General features: G+C 42.0%; 1 protein-coding gene across 2 annotated transcripts; it reads left to right on the forward strand.

Annotated features, from left to right (window-relative positions):
• The first annotated feature begins 2442 nt into the window (after window positions 1–2442).
• YARS2 (tyrosyl-tRNA synthetase 2) lies at window positions 2443–15836 on the forward strand. 2 transcript variants are annotated; one of them, XM_003813727.5, is made up of 5 exons: window positions 2443–6154; window positions 7164–7331; window positions 11985–12140; window positions 12755–12925; window positions 15497–15836. In XM_003813727.5, exons 1-5 carry the CDS (start codon window positions 5376–5378, stop codon window positions 15654–15656), a joined length of 1434 nt encoding a protein of 477 aa, XP_003813775.2. In that variant the 5' UTR covers window positions 2443–5375; the 3' UTR covers window positions 15657–15836. The 2 variants fall into 2 exon arrangements, with proteins under 2 accessions (XP_003813775.2, XP_008964534.2); XM_008966286.5 differs by lacking the exon at window positions 12755–12925.
• The last annotated feature ends 684 nt before the right edge of the window (window positions 15837–16520 follow it).

Below are 16520 nucleotides of genomic sequence, written 5' to 3' on the forward strand. Positions count from 1 at the left end.
ATTCCTCCCCAACTTGTACCTTCCCCAAGGCACTGACACACAGAACTTGCTACAAATGGACAGTTAAAATGAAGAGAGGAAAATGAAAGATTTTTTGTTTCTTTGTTTTTTTGAGACGGAGTCTCACTCTGTCACCCAGGCTGGAGTGCAATGGCGTGGTCTCAGCTCACTGCAACCTCCGCCTCCCGGGTTCAAGCGACTCTCCCGCCTCAGCCTCCTGAGTAGATGGGACTACAGGCGTGTGCCACCACACCTGGCTAATTTTTGTATTTTTGGAAGAGACGGGTTTTCACTATGTTGGCCAGGCTGGTCTCGAACTCCTGACCTCGTGATCTGCCCACCTCAGCCTCCCAAAGTGCTGGGATTACAGGCTTGAGCCACCGCACCCGGCCTGGAAAATGAAAGATTTTTAAACCCATAAATATCTCAAAACATTATCCAGCCATATGGTATGGGACCAGGTGCATAAAGTTAAGGCAATGCTGAGACCTCCAGGTTATTCCACTGGCTACAACAGCAGCCTAAAAGAAAGAAAGAAAGAAACTCGGGGTATCCTTCTCTAAACTCTAATATAGAAAGGAAATGCATATCTAGTAACATGTTTCTTTGTCTAATTATCCTCCTACAATCAGCATCTTAAAATAAGCTAATCTCTTATAAAAAATTTTTGGATGTTAATATGACCATCAGCTCAAAAAGCATTAAAGCCACTTCAATCAAGGGACACAGACTAGGTTTCAAGACACTTAGCTCACATAAATTTCTATAAATTTTAATAGAACTTAATGGTCTTTCCATTTTTTTGTGTGGGAAGGGTAAGCATTATTGATTTTACATTTTTAATACGTTTTAGGGGCATGATGAACCTGGACAGTAAAAGCATCCTTCCTTCGCCCTACCTAATGCAGAGGAGCTTCCTGAAAGAAATTAGTTTGGAATGAAAGGGGAGCAATTGCCTTGCAGGTAAGGATGGGCAGAGTGGGAGGATCTTTAGGACTTTAGATGTAGGTTTCAAGAAAAACAGCAACATGAAAGTCATGTGTGAGAAGATGTAATTATGAGGCAGATTGAGTTATAAATTATTATACAAAGACAACAAAGACAGGAAATCAATCTTTAGAAATGATTCTTCCCAAGTAATAGGAGATAGGAATGTCATGGAAATACTTCAACTGGAAGGAATGTCATGGAAATACTTCAACTGGAAGAAAAGCAATGGCCTTTCTGCAATAACCTACAATTTCTTTTTCTTTTCTTTCTTTTTTTTTTTTTTTTTTTGAGATGTTGTCTCACTCTGTTGCCCAGGCTGGAGTGCAGTGGTGCTATGTCGGCTCACTGCAACCTCCGCCTCCCAGGTTTAAGTGATTCTCCTGCCTCAGCCTCCTGAGTAGCTGGGATTACAGACGCCCGCCACCACGTCTGGCTAATTTTTGTATTTTTGGTTGAGACGGGAGTTTCACCATGTTTGTCAGGCTGGTCTCAAACTCCTGACCTCAGGTGATCTGCCCGCCTCAGCCTCCCAAAGTGCTGGGATTACAAGCATGAGCCACCATGCCCGGCCGTAACCCGGCATGGTTACGTAGGTTTACAATTATAGGTTTACAATTTCTATTTCTTGTTCCTATCCACTCCCCTTTGCAGCTGATGTCACCAATAATGTTCTCCAAGGGAAAAAAAAAAACAGAAAACACAAATAAGAATTATATTTTATAGTGATTATAATGATCAGAATTCCTCAGACTTCTTTCTGCTGTCATTTTGCTGTGACGTTCGGGCAGCTCATATTTCAGCCCTAACCAGATCTCTGCTGTAATCTGAATATATATTTAATACTATGCTAGAGATAGAGAAATTTTCAAAGTTAAGTAGAGATCAGTTAAAATACCATTACTGTTTACTCTGTGTCTTTTGAATTCTATTATATTTATATTTGTTTACATTTTGAAAACCAAGCCATTTAAAACAGGGATCCCTTCAAAGAGAACATTTATGTGGCATTTTGTTGCAGGAAAAGGTAACTGTAAAACACATGTGCCTCTAATTCAAGGCCAGTTAACCTCAAGTTATTACAGTTGAGATAAATCATATTTTTAAAAATACTTTTTAACCCTTGTTCACTCACTTTTTAAGCCAATAAAAACAGCAAGAATTAACTTGGTCACTTTTTTGTAACCCAAATGCAAACCATGGGTGCAATCCCATAAAATTTTAGCCACGGATATAATTCCAAAGGTTTGGAAGTCCCATCTTCTACTATTGCTCCTGTCTTTGGGACAAAGCCCAATTTCCCCTATAATACCAACACAAATTATAAAAAGAGAGTAATTGATCTGACTGTATTTTCCAAACTTGTTGCTTGTTACTGTCATTGAGCTACTGTCAAGTCTCATCTAGCACCTCCTGTGACACCACCTTCTTTTTTTTTTTTTTTTTTTTTGAGACGGAGTTTGGCTTTGGCTTTTGTTGCCCAGGCTGGAGTGCAATGGCATGATCTCGGCTCACTGCAACCTCCACCTCGTGGGTGCAAGCGATGCTCCTGCCTCAGCCTCCCAAGTAGCTGGGATTACAGGCATGCGCCACCATGCCTGGCTAATTTTGTATTTTTAGTAGAGATGGGGTTCCTCCATGTTGGTCAGGCTGGTCTCAAACTACCAACCTCAAGTGATCCACCCACCTTGGCCTCCCAAAGTGCTGGGATTACAGGCGTGAGCCACCGCACCCGGCCCGACACCACCTTCTATATCAGACTTTGCTGCCTCTTCATGAGATGCAACTAAACTTAAGAGACAAAGCAGAGCTCAAATCTATTTTTAAAAGACTTTATAATAAATTTTAATCCCAGGTAGAAATTTTCTATTTCTCATTATCCACAAAATTCTTCTCCATTAAGCACAGGTCATCAAGTAACCCTGACATCAAGTAACCCTGGCATACCGTTGTAACAAGTAGGATTTTCAAATTACTAACACGCCTGTAAAAGCCAGAGAGTTGTGTGTCACCAGAAACACATGTGTGCCCTATGTATTAAGGTACCAAATAGAAAGCACCGTTTGCTGTGTGTGTGACAGTACTGATTCCATGTTAGAGGAAAGCTTGCTTATTTGAATACAATTATTGCTTTGCTTGATTTTGTAGATCATTCACTAAAATCAGCCTCAGAAAAACAGGATCTTGAACAGAGATAAAAAAAATACCTAGATCAGCCTCTCTGTGAATGGGCTGACCGACCTAATAAGAATAGGCTGATGGTACCTGCAGAAAGTCACAAAATATTGACCAAGAAAGCAATGATTTACTGCCGACCTGAGACTGCACACGTTTCACAAAAATCTTTTTATCATCCTTTCTCTTAATTGCCCTTAAAAACCAGAGGTGGTCTTTGAACGCTAGCTCACTGCATCCCTCGGGGTTGCTGGTCTCTTGAATAAAGCTAACTTTACTTTCACTACAGCTCTTCTCTTGGGTTTTTGGCTTTCAAGTGACAAGTGGCCCAGATGTGAGTTTCCTTACATGTGCTCAGGAGAATTTCCTGCCATACCTACTGAAATCTGTCCCTGATCAAAGTGGTGGACCATACGACTGCAGATTGGCCTTGCGAAGTAGCTCGTGCCTGTAATCCCAACACTTTGGGAGGCAGAGGTGGGAAGCTTGCTTGAGGCCAGGAGTTTAGGACCACCCTGGGCAAGACAGTGAGACCCCCGTCTCTACAAAAACAAAAAATAAAAATTAGCCAGGCATGGTAGTCCACACCTGTAGCTCCAGCTACTTGGGAGGCTGAGGCAGGAAGATCGCTGGAGCCTAGGAGTTCAAGGCTGCAGTGAACCATGATCCTGCCACGGCACTCCAGTGTGGACAACAGAGTGACACTTAAAAAAAAAAAATACACTGAAGATCAACAGGTTATGATTGCAAATTTTAAGATATTTTGAATAATAACATGAAAGAACACACTATTTTCTTAAGCAGTTGGGAGTATGTTTAATAGCCTATTGAATGAGTATCTCAAAATCCTATTGAAGTTACTATTTGGCAATGAGAAACTAATTCACTGATAATTATACATGCAAAGAAACTAATTATTAAAATAAGTTTTCATTTTGTTAGATAACTTTATAACGTTAAAAAATGGAAAAGTCCTGTAGGGAATGATTTGGAACATGGCCCAGATCCCAGTCACAGGACCAAGGCACTCAATCCCCCAGCTGCTGGGAGTGTTGGTTGCTTATTGCTCACAGCGGAGTCCCTTCCTGCACATCTCACTCTCCAAAAGCCTTAACCCAGCGTTTTGCTTCCTCCCCAGAAACATCCATTTAATGAGCAGTCAGTAAGAGGGTCTAAAGGTCTGCCCCCTGGCCTCAATTCAGGATGACTCTGAAAGGAAATCCCGGCTCCAGAGCCCTTACTGGATTGCCTGAGGCCTCTATTACAAATTGTTCACAGTTCCACTTCTTTCTCCCTCCGCCCAACCCGGCCTCCCTCACTCCATTATAGGTGTTGTTCTTAAGAGCACACTCCAATTACCCTCCTGCAAACCAGTCTCCCCCCCAACTCAGAGTCCAGGGAATTCTACCTAAGATGATTTTGAAAGCGGTCCTAGAAATCAGGCTCTAACATGGGATTTTGAAGCTAGATCACCTGCCAGCCAGCTGCCGATAAGAACCTCATCCCTGGTCAGTATTCAGAGCACCTGTCACGCTGCACGATGTGATTACTAATTTGAATCCACTCATGCTAAGCTGTGTCCCAACCTAGTTAACTGTATTTAAAATAAATAAACCACAGGACTTGATGTATGTACTTTATTGCACTGAGTTTTTCTTGCTATACCTTGGACAAGACTGCCACCTCCTGGAAGAGTTGATGAGTACTGGGGACTGAGGTGCAATTAGGGAATCGGTACTATGAAATTGCTTGCGTCTCAGCAGCAACTCCCTATCTCTCCGCGAAGTTAAACCAATTCCTAACCTTTCTCAACCTCTGTGAGCAGCTTTTTGCATGGAACCAAGACTTCAAAGAACTTGCGCATCACAATCTTTTTAGGTGAAAATGTAAATACAAGTTAGCATTTGTGAAGCGTTATGTGCCAAATGCTTTAATTTTTAAGGCTCACAACAGCCTTATGAGGTAGGAACTATCATAAGCAGATCCACACTGCTGATGGAAAAATTAAGTTTAAGGGAACGTAAGGCGACGGCTCTGAGGCGGAATCGCCACTTGGAGTCGGGACTCAACTGCTGAGAGCGCAAGCTCCGTAACTACGTAACCGTCTCGGGCATGCGCAGAAAAACACTGAAGCACCTTCCCTAGGAGCTGTAAGTAGGTGGGTGTGGTGGGAGCCTCTGCAATCCCAGCATTCCCTTCGTGCCGCCACCAAGATGGCGGCGCCCATCTTGCGGTCCTTTTCCTGGGGCCGGTGGTCTGGTACCCTAAGTCTCTCAGTATTGTTGCCCTTGGGGCTGCGTAAGGCCCACTCGGGCGCTCAGGGGTTACTGGCAGCGCAGAAGGCTCGAGGTCTGTTCAAGGACTTCTTCCCGGAGACGGGGACGAAAATAGAGCTCCCAGAGCTCTTCGACCGTGGCACGGCGAGTTTTCCCCAAACCATTTACTGTGGCTTCGACCCCACGGCAGACTCGCTTCATGTGGGTCATCTACTTGCGCTGCTGGGCCTGTTTCATTTGCAGCGAGCGGGCCACAACGTGATCGCGCTGGTGGGAGGCGCCACGGCGCGCCTGGGAGACCCGAGCGGCCGTACCAAGGAACGCGAGGCGCTGGAGACAGAGCGCGTGCTAGCCAACGCGCGAGCTCTGCGCCTAGGGCTTGAGGCCCTGGCGGCTAATCACCAGCAGCTTTTCACTGATGGGCGCTCCTGGGGCAGCTTCACTGTGCTGGACAACTCAGCCTGGTACCAGAAGCAGCACCTGGTGGACTTCCTGGCGGCAGTGGGGGGTCATTTCCGCATGGGGACGCTGCTGAGCCGGCAGAGCGTGCAGCTGCGGCTCAAGAGCCCCGAGGGCATGAGCTTGGCCGAGTTCTTTTACCAGGTGCTCCAGGCCTATGACTTCTATTACCTCTTCCAGCGTTATGGATGCAGGGTCCAGCTGGGCGGATCTGATCAACTAGGCAACATCATGTCCGGATATGAGTTCATCAACAAGTAAGTGCCTTTAAACCTTGGGGAAATCCTGGGACCAAATAATTTACACACTAGTAGCCTGTGATTCACTCTTAGGATTGTAGTTGCTGCCCTTCGTTCCAGCTCTTGTTGGTTTTATCCCCATTAAGGCTCTATAATGGCGTTAATAACACTGGCTAATAAGAATTAAAGGGCTGAATTAAGGGTATTAAGAGTAAACGGTGTATTCTAAAAATTAGCTGGGCGTGGTGATGCACGCCTGTAATCCCAGCTATTCGGGAGGCTGAGGCAGGAGAATCTCTTGAACCCGGGAGGCGAAGGTTTCAGTGAGCCGAGATCGCGCCACTGCACTCCAGCCTGGGGCAACAGAGGGAGACTCCGTCTCAAAAAAAAAAAAAAAAAAGGGAAACAGACCACTAGTGAAGATTTGGTCGGTCTGTTTTGCTTCGCCTAAGTCGTCCTCTCTAATTAGAGAAACTGCTTTTGTGTGTTTATACCAGAACGTGACTGGGCCTCCTTGAGTAGCTAGCCTCTGCTTTAGCTCTGCACCCTCCATGAAACTAGTGTTAGTCCTTGGTTGGTATCTCAAAAAGTTTTTTCAACTCCAAATAATTGACAAGTAATGCGGGTCTAATAGCATTTTCTTGAGAGAGGTGAAGGATGGGGCTAGCTCATGTGCAACAGAGCAAAGCACATGTTTAAAAGGCGTTTAGAAGATTTCCTTTTAGTGTCTCTTCCTGACACCCCTTCACCCAGTTTTCTCCTTCCCACTCAGCCTTTCAAAATCTCTAGTCCATTGTTATGTAGCACTTCCCCTTGGCCTGCCTAGAACCTGCCTGGAACCACTCATGAGGTTCAGAATGAATAGAGTAAGTACTGTAACAATACATAAGAGGGACAAGAATTCAGATTTAGGAGGTCAAGGAAGTTTTCCTGGAGCAAGTAACCAGAAAGAAATCTGGAAGGTGAACAGTAGAACCTACCACCACTTGTGCTTGAGGCACATAATGAAATTGTTCTTTATGCGTAGGTTGACTGGAGAAGATGTATTTGGAATCACCGTTCCTCTAATTACAAGTACAACTGGAGCAAAGCTGGGAAAGTCTGCTGGCAACGCTGTTTGGCTAAACAGAGATAAGACATCTCCATTTGAATTGTATCAGTTCTTTGTCAGGCAACCGGACGATTCAGTGGAAAGGTGAGTTCTGAATAATGGGCTGAGAAAAACTGACACTATGATGTAATTTTAGCCATTGAATCTATGTACATTTTATAGTTTTTTTGTTTTTAACGTAGTTTCTGTCTGTACATAAACCATTACATCATAGAAGACTAATTTTTACTGTGTTCTAAAGTTAAACACTTTGTTGGTTAAAGCAGAAAAACAGTGGGTGGCTAGAAAATGTAGAGCCAACTTTTTGATCTGTATCTAGCAAGTTCTTAGGATTTTATCACCTGCATATTCTAGTTTTTTCACTCCTTTCAACTTAAACTTGACTACCCTTATTTTTCCTTTGTCTCTCTTCTCTCACAAATATGACTTTAAAGATCCTCTTAAGAAATGATTTCTCCTTAAATCAAATTGCCTTAAACTCTTGGAAGAATATGAATTAATGAGAAACAAATATACCTGCAACAAAAAGTGAAAAAAATATTTTGATGCTCTGTAACATCAAAGTAATCTAGGAATAATTCTTTAAGACTTAAAAGGTATATGACTTTCCTGCAAAATATTAAAAGATGCTATTGAGCAAAATAAAGACCTACATAAATGGAGAGTTAGACCATATTCATAGTACAAAAATAATATCAGTTCTTTTTTGTATTTTTTGAAACAGAATCTCACTCCCATTGCCCAGGCTAGAGTGTAGTGACGCAGTCTTGGCTCACTGTAGCCTGAAATTCCCAGGCTCAGGTGCACACCACCATGCCCAGCTAATTTTGTATTTTTTTTTTTAGTAATGGTGGAGTTTCACCTTGTTCCCCAGGCTGGTCTCAGACTCCTGGACTCAAGCGATAAACCTGCCTCAGACTCCCAAAGTGCTGGGATTACAGCATGAGCCCCCGCACCCGGCCAAGATACCAGTTCTGGATTTGATCTACATTTAGTACAGTGCCAACCATATCTAAACCGGCTTTTTGTGGAACTTGACAAGCTCATTGTAACACTGACATAGAAATAAAAAGGGCTAAGATTGGCCAAGATGTTTTTGAAGAACAGAGTGGAAGATTATCATGCCTTATTACAAAATTTCGGTAATTGTGTTTTTTTCTCTTTAGATTTAGTCCTAGAATGTTTGACGATATAGTCCTGGGGTTTTGATGTATTGAGAATTGATAATCTTTTTTTTTTTTGAGGCAGTGTCTCACTTTGTTGCCCAGGCTAGAGTGTAGTGGCATGATCTTGGCTCATTGCAACCTCCGCCTCCTGGGTTCAAGTGATTCTCCTGAGTAGCTGGGACTACAGGCATGTGCCACCATGCCCAGCTAATTTTTGTATTTTTGTAGAGGCAGGGTTTCGCCATGTTGGCCAGGCTGGTCTCGAACTCCTGACCTCAAGTGATCCACCTTCCTCAGCCTCCCAAAGTGCTGGGATTACAGGCTTGAGCTACCGCACCCGGCCTAGAGAATTTAGATAATCTTTTCAAAAATTGCATTTTCTATCTGGTTCTGATGTATAGAAATACAATTACTTTATATATATTACCTTTAAATCTAGCAACTCTGCCAAACTCATTATTTCTAATTATGACTTTTAGGTTTAAAGGTACACGTTTAAATGTAAAGTTAAGAGACCAATGGCACAGATTAGAGAATCCAGACACACTCTAGCATATATGGTCTCCTTATCCCTGGCAAAGGTGGCATTGTAGTTTGGGAAGACAGTCTTCAGTGAATATTGCTCCATTACTTAGATGTCTTTGTGGGTGAAAAAAAATGAAACTTAACCTTACATAGTACACAAAAGTCAATTCCAGGCAGATTATAGACCTAAATCTATATTAAAAGACAAAACAATAAAGCTTTTAGATAAATAGGAAAATGCCTTTATTACTTTAAGATAGAGAAAGATTCTTAAACAGGACACAAAAGGAAGAGATTGACAAGTTAGACTAAATTAAAAATAAGATCTGTTCATCGTAAGTCACTGTTAAGAGTGGGAGAAGATATTTTCAATACATGTATCTAAATGATAAAGGGCTTGTATTCACATTAATATAAAGAATTTCTTATTTCACATTGCATGCCTATATCAAAACATCTCATGTACCCCATAAATACATACACCTATATACCCACAAAAAATTTAAAATAATTTTAAAAATGAAAAAACTATGTAAATACTATCTTAAACATAGTTATTTTAATGTTAAAAAAGAAATTTCTCTAAGCCAGTGAGAAAAAGACAACCCAGCAGAACAATGGAAAGAGACTTGAACAGGTGCTTCACAAAGATCCTGTCCAAAGGCCAAAAACATATAAAAAAGTGCTTAGCCTTCATACTGAGAAGAAAAATACAAGATAAAGGGCACAATGAGATACCATTATGCATCCTCCAGAATGGCTAAACAAAAGAGTTGGCAGAACCAAGTGCTGGCAAGAATGTTCCAAGGTGGTGGGAGAATAAACGTATAGAACCACTTTGGGAAAATATTTGGCAGTACCTACTAAAGCTAAATGTGCACATAACCTGTGACCCAGCAGTTCCTCTTCTGGGCATATATACCCAACAGAAATTAATGCACATGTGCACCAACAGAGGTATATGAGGCTATTCAGAGCAGCATTAATAGCAATTGTCTAAAAGTAGAAACAGCACAAAAGTTCACAGGAAAATAAACACATCATAGGATAATCATAGCATGGAATGTTGCACATGCAGCATCATGGATGACTCTCCTAAACATATCGATGTGCCAGAAAATAAATTCTGTGTGATTCCTTTCATATAAAATCTTAAAGACAGGCAAAATTAAGTGATGCTCTTAAGGGAGGCATGCTGAGATGTTAAAAGTATCAAGACAGACAAGGAAGTGATTACTATGAAAGGCAAAATAGTGATAAACTTGGAGGGGTGTATGATATATTTGTGCATTCTTGGGTAGGGCAATACTGTGTTTCTTTTTCTTTTTTTTTTTTCTTTTTTTTTTTATTTGAGATGGAGTCTCACTCTGTCACCAGGCTGGAGTGCAGTGGCGTGATCTCGGCTCACTGCAACCTCTATCTCCCGGGTTCAAGCCTCAGCCTTCCGAGTAGCTGGGACTTTTTTTGTATTTTTTAGTAGAGATGGGGTTTCACCATGTTGGTCAGGCTGGTCTCGATCTCCTGACCTCATGATCCTCCCGCCTCGGCCTCCCCAAGTGCTGGGATTACAGACGTGAGCCACTGCGCCCGGCCCAGTACTGTATTTCTTGACCATGGTGATGGTTACATAGATGTTTTATGATTCATTAAGCTATATCTTTGCGAATAATGTACTTTTTTCTGTGTGTTATATATATTTCACCAAAGAAAAAGAGAATACATATAGGATGATATTATAGTCATATATCACTTAACAATAGGGGTACATTCTGGGAAGTGTGTTGTTAGGTGATTTCATCATTGCAAATATCGTAGAGTGTCCCTGCACAAACATAGATAGCATAGCCTACTACACACTTAGGCTATACAGTGTACCCTGTTGCTCCCAGGGTAGAAACACGTACAGCACATTACTGTACTAAATACTGAAGGCAGTGATAACGCGAGGGTAAGTATTTGTATACGTAAACATAGAAAAGGTACAGTAAACTATGGTATTATAATGTTATGAACCACTGTTGGACTGTACCAGTCCGTGGCCTATTAGGAACAGGGCTGCACAACAGGAGCTGAGTGGCAGGCGAGTGAGCATTACACCTGGGCTTCATCTCCTGTCAGATCCACGGTTGCATTAGATTCTCATAGGAGCACAAACCCTATTGTGAACTGCGCATGCAAGAGATCTAGATTGCGCATTCCTTTTGAGGATCCAACAAATGCCTGATGATCTGAAGTGGAACAGTTTCATTCTGAAACCACCTCCCCTCCCCGCCGCCTCGTGGTGCCAAAAAGGTTGGGGACCGCAGATATATGTAGTCCATCATTGACAGAAATGTCATTATGCAGAGCATGATGATTTATATCAGTTTTTAAAATTACACAGTACTTCTTTTTATGGCCACATGCACATGAAAGTATAAAAACATGCTTGGGAAGGATGGCAGCACATAAACTTAGATTTATGATTATCTCGGGGCAAGGAAGGGAATGTGATTGGACTGCGGCCTTCATCTATGCCTATTTTGTTCCTTTTAAAAAGAAAATACGAGGCTGGGCTTGGTGGCTCCTGCCCATAATCCCAACACTTTGGGAGGCTGAGACAAGAGGATCACTTGAGCCCAGGAGTTTGAGACCAGCCTGGGCAACACAGGAGACCCCGTCTTTACAAAAAAAATTTAAAAATTAGCCAGGCGTGGTGGCACAAGCCTGTGGTCCCGGCTGCTTGGGAGGCAGAGGTGGTAGAATTGCTTGAGCGCAGGAGGTTGAGGTTACAGTGAGCCATGATCATGCCACTGCACTCCAGCCTGGGCAGCAGCAAGACCCCCATCTCAAAAAAAAAAAAAAAGAAAGAAATTGAAAACAAAGATGCCAAAATAGTAACACCTTAAATCTGGGTGATGTGTGCATGGGACCTACTATGTTCAGTACATTTCTGTATGTTTGTTTCATATTTAAAAGTAAGCAGGATAACCTTAAAGGGTAGAAGAGCTGGAGATAAAAATTAGGTATGTTATATAAGTGTAACTCTTTATTTTTTGTCTCAAAGGTACCTGAAGCTGTTCACTTTCCTGCCCCTTCCAGAGATTGATCATATCATGCAGCTGCATGTCAAAGAGCCAGAAAGGCGGGGTCCTCAGAAACGACTGGCAGCAGAAGTAACAAAGCTTGTTCATGGACGAGAAGGATTGGATTCTGCTAAAAGGTAGTAGTTTAGTATGATTAACACTTGATAGTTAGTTATTCAGTGGATAGACATGAGAAAAGTAGGAGTATGTTTTAGGATTATCTTGTCATTTATCACAAGGACTGTCAGTATTTGACTTAGCAATTTAAAATAGCCCGTTTATTGGAAAGAAGGATTATCTTGAATTAAGTTTATGAATTATACCAGATAGGTGTTTAAAAAACTTTTAGTCTATGCCGGGCACGGTGGCTCACGCCTGTAATCCCACCACTTTGGGAGGCCGAGGTGGGCTGATCACGAGGTCAGGAGTTCGAGACCAGCCTGACCAACATGGTGAAACCCCATCTCTACTAAAAATACAAAACTTAGCTGGGCGTGGTGGCACACGTCTGTAATCCCAGCTACTCAGGAGGCTGAGGCAGGAGAATCGCTTGAACCCGGGAGGCAGAGGTTGCTGTGAGCCGAGATCATGCCATTGCAATCCAGCCGGGGCAACAGAGCAAGACTCCATCTCAAAAAAAAAAAAAAACTTTTAGTCTAGAACTTGGACACTCTATAATTGGTTAATGGGTATTAGAACATGTATTTGAATAAACATTTATATGATGTAGCTCTTCAAATGTGTTTTTCAGGTGTACACAAGCCCTTTATCACAGTAGCATAGATGCACTGGAGGTCATGTCTGATCAGGAGTTAAAAGAGTTGTTTAAAGAAGCTCCATTTTCTGAATTTTTTCTCGATCCTGGAACAAGTGTCCTAGATACTTGCCGCAAAGCAAATGCCATTCCAGATGGTCCCCGAGGGTAAGATTATTTAACTTTTAGATTTACAGTTAATTCACCATGAAATGTTACAGTTCACAAGGCCGGGAGCAGTGGCTCACGCCTGTAATCCCAGCACGTTGGGAGGCCGAGGCGGGCAGATCACGAGGTCAGGAGATCGAGACCATCCTGGCTAACACGGTGAAACCCTGTCTCTACTAAAAATACAAAAAATTAGCCGGGCATGGTGGCAGGCGCCTGTAGTCCCAGCTACTTGGGAGGCTGAGGCAGGAGAATGGCATCAACCCGGGAGGCAGAGCTTGCAGTGAGCGGAGATCCCACCACTGCACTCCAGCCTGGGTGACAGAGCAAGACTCTGTCTCAAAAAATAAATAAAATGTTACAGTTCACAGCATGTGTTTCCAGAGAGGGTGTTTTCCTGATAATGCTTTAGTGGCATCTCTTCCTTAGAAAAGTTAGTTTAGTCCAAGAATAAAGTATAGCCTGAGAGTACTTATTGTTGAAAATACTTTATATTTTCTATAATAGTACAGTACTCCTATACTGTCTCTTATTATATCTAACCCAGTCAGTCTTTCCTCCAACACTGGAAAAGTGCATTTGAGGGACATGTTCAGTAAATACACTGGCATCAGTGTACGGCTTAGGGATATGGTCACAATTTTAGAGGGATGCAGAAACAGAGGCCCTGTGTAACAGATTAACACAGTCCCTCTCATAGTCTATCCTTTTTATATTCGGGGATGGGAAAGGTTACCTAACCTATCTATAGTATTAACTGAATTTCTGAAAATGAAATGAGCATATAATGGCCAAAACCGCAAGTACTTTTGCACTAACCTACTAACGTCATAAGACTATTATTGTAAACTATATAATAATCCCCTTGAGAATTGCATTTTCTATTCAGGAATTGAGTAGAATATTTTAATTAATCAGTTATGAGGTATTAAGGAGTAAATAAGGTTTTTCACAAAAAATAATTCAGCATATAATTGATGCTTATCCATTTTTAAATGAACAGTGAGGTGGAAGGAAAAGTGTTGGGTAGCCAGAAGACCCCCAGGTGCCTCTTTTACAGGAGATCACACAGAAGTCAAATGGTTATCGGCCATATCATGGCCATGATTATGAATGACATTTGTTATAGTTGTTCTCTTTCAACTGTCTTGGATTGTTTGCCTGTGTCCTAAAGAGTCCTAGACTATTCTGCCTGGAAAAAGCACCCATTGTCTCCCTTTGCATCACCTGCCACTCCACCTTAGTGATTCCCTCATCTGCTGGTTTAACACACAGTGAATTTGAGGCTGGTGTCATATACTTCCCTATAGTATGTCAGTGAGACAAATAAGTTTCCTCACTATGGAAGCAGATTTCGTTTTCTTCTGAACTTTACTATAGTGTGTTCGCTAATACTGGAAGCTTTACCACTACTAAAGATGACACCACATCTGATTTAGCCAGGGCTCTAAGTAATACTGATTTTTTTTTTTAATATTATATAAGCTAAATAGGTTTGATGCATTTAAATTAAACATAGAACATGATCTGGAAACTAGCAGACAGCGTAAAATAATACTTCCTAAAGAAAGGAATCTGGCCTTAAGTAGAAAATCTTTTACTGATGAGTTTTATAAAACCATGTCCATGGCCAGGTATGGTGGCTCACATTTGTAATCCCAGCACTTCGGGAGGCCGAGGGCGGGAGGATTGCTTGGGGCCAGGAGTTCAAGATCTGTGTGGGCAAGGACGTAGTGAGACTCCGTCTCTACCCAAAAATAAAGGTATAAAAATATCTTTAAAACCATGTCCAGTAGTGGTTTCTTAATTTTATTTGGTAACATTCAGATGAGAGAAAACCACCATTTTTCTTTCTTAAGGACTTCCAAGATCTAGCCACGCTGTAGCCCTGTCTTCTCAGATCTCACCTTTCTAGCTGCTCCCATGTTTCCTGCCCTGATTGTCAAGGTAGCTTCACTCCCAGTTTAAGTATCTATTTTTTCAGTGAAATGTTCAGCCCTCACCTACCCAGTGTGCTCCTAGAACAACTTCTCCTAGGTCTTTCTTTTTTTTTCTTGAGACGGAGTCTTCAAAAGAGCAGATTGCAAGGCGTAAATTCCAGCCAGACACAGTGGTTCACACCTGTAATCCCAGCACTTTGGGAGGCCAAGGCAGGTGGATCACTTGAGGTCGGGAGTTTGAGACCAGCCTGGCTAACATGGCGAAACCCATCTCTACTAAAAATACAAAATTAGCCAGGTGTGGTGGCGTGCACCTGTAATCGCAGCTACTCTGGAGGCTGAGGCAGGAGAATCACTTAGAACACAGGAGGCGGAGGTTGCAGTGAGCTGAGATCATGCCAGCCTGGGCTACAGAGCAAGAATGTGTTTCAAAAACAAACAACAAAAAACAAAGAGCAGAAAAGAGAGGCAGAATCTATTAATAATACAGCAAACATGAAGGTAACAGTCCAGTGCCAAATGAAATCTTCTCAATTGGAGAGCCTCTGAAATCTAAGTGAAACAGTCTTTTTTGGGGGACAGATCAACAGTGATTGGATCTCTCTACTTACTAAACGTTTCTATTTTTTAGGTATCGAATGATAACAGAAGGCGGAGTCAGCATAAATCACCAACAAGTAACAAATCCTGAGAGTGTTTTAATTGTTGGACAACATATTCTCAAGAATGGACTTTCCTTACTTAAAATAGGAAAAAGAAATTTCTACATTATAAAATGGCTTCAGTTATGATGAAAAGTCCTTCTGGTTGTCCAAATAAACTTACCCATCATTCATTCTCAAGACCTCTGAAGGGTTGGCTCCAGAACTTAGACCTTTGCTTATGCAAATCAGAAAAACAGAATGGACTAGGACTCAGTGTGAGTAACTTCATTATTTTTATGGGCCGGTTAATAAATATTTGTTTAATAATGGGATGTTTTATTTTCTGACGTACAAACCTTGATTACCATAGAAAACTATGATTTTCAGGGTTAATCTCTTTTTAAAATTATACTTCAGAAGAGAAAGAAATGCTGCTTTCCTATCTTACCCTTCCTGCTCTCCTTTTTGTAGTGATGAGGAACAATGAAAAAGAGGTAGTGTAAGGAATTGTGAGGCTGGGCATGGTGGCTCACACCTGTAATCCCAGCACTTCGGGAGGCCAAGGTGGGCAAATCGCTTGAGGCCAGGAGTTGGAGACCAGCCTGGCCAACAGGGCGAAACCCCGTCTCTACTGAAAATATAAAAATTAGCCATATGTGGTTGCAGGCACCTGTAACCCCAGCTACTCAAGAGGCTGAGCTGCGAGAATCACTTGAACCCAGGAGATGGAGGTTGCAGTGAGCTGAGATCACGCCACTGCACTCCAGCCTGGGAGACAGCATGAGTAGTGAGTGAAACTCTGTCTCAAAAAAAAAAAAAAAAAAAAAAAGGAATTGTAGCTGCTTTTCTATCAGGTATGGAGCACCGATGTCACTAATGTTATATAGTTGTTTATAAAATCATCAGGGCCTCTAGTGTCCACATTAGAAATGGGAAAACTAGTATTAGAAACTTTGAATAGAAATTTGATTTTTTTGTAGTTCAGAGAGCAAATGTAGTTCTTAAAAAGGA

Source organism: Pan paniscus, chromosome 10 (genome assembly GCF_029289425.2).
Source record: "Pan paniscus chromosome 10, NHGRI_mPanPan1-v2.0_pri, whole genome shotgun sequence".
Lineage (NCBI taxonomy): Eukaryota > Metazoa > Chordata > Mammalia > Primates > Hominidae > Pan > Pan paniscus.

What these genes read in the sequence shown, in the direction of transcription:
- YARS2 (XM_003813727.5), top strand. Translation starts at nt 5,376, where the DNA reads ATGGCGGCGCCCATCTTGCGGTCCTTTTCCTGGGGCCGGTGGTCTGGT. An exon ending in CCGGACGATTCAGTGGAAAG is followed by an intron (nt 7,332 to 11,984) that starts GTGAGTTCTGAA and finishes TTTGTCTCAAAG; the next exon opens with GTACCTGAAGCTGTTCACTT. An exon ending in ATTCCAGATGGTCCCCGAGG is followed by an intron (nt 12,926 to 15,496) that starts GTAAGATTATTT and finishes TCTATTTTTTAG; the next exon opens with GTATCGAATGATAACAGAAG.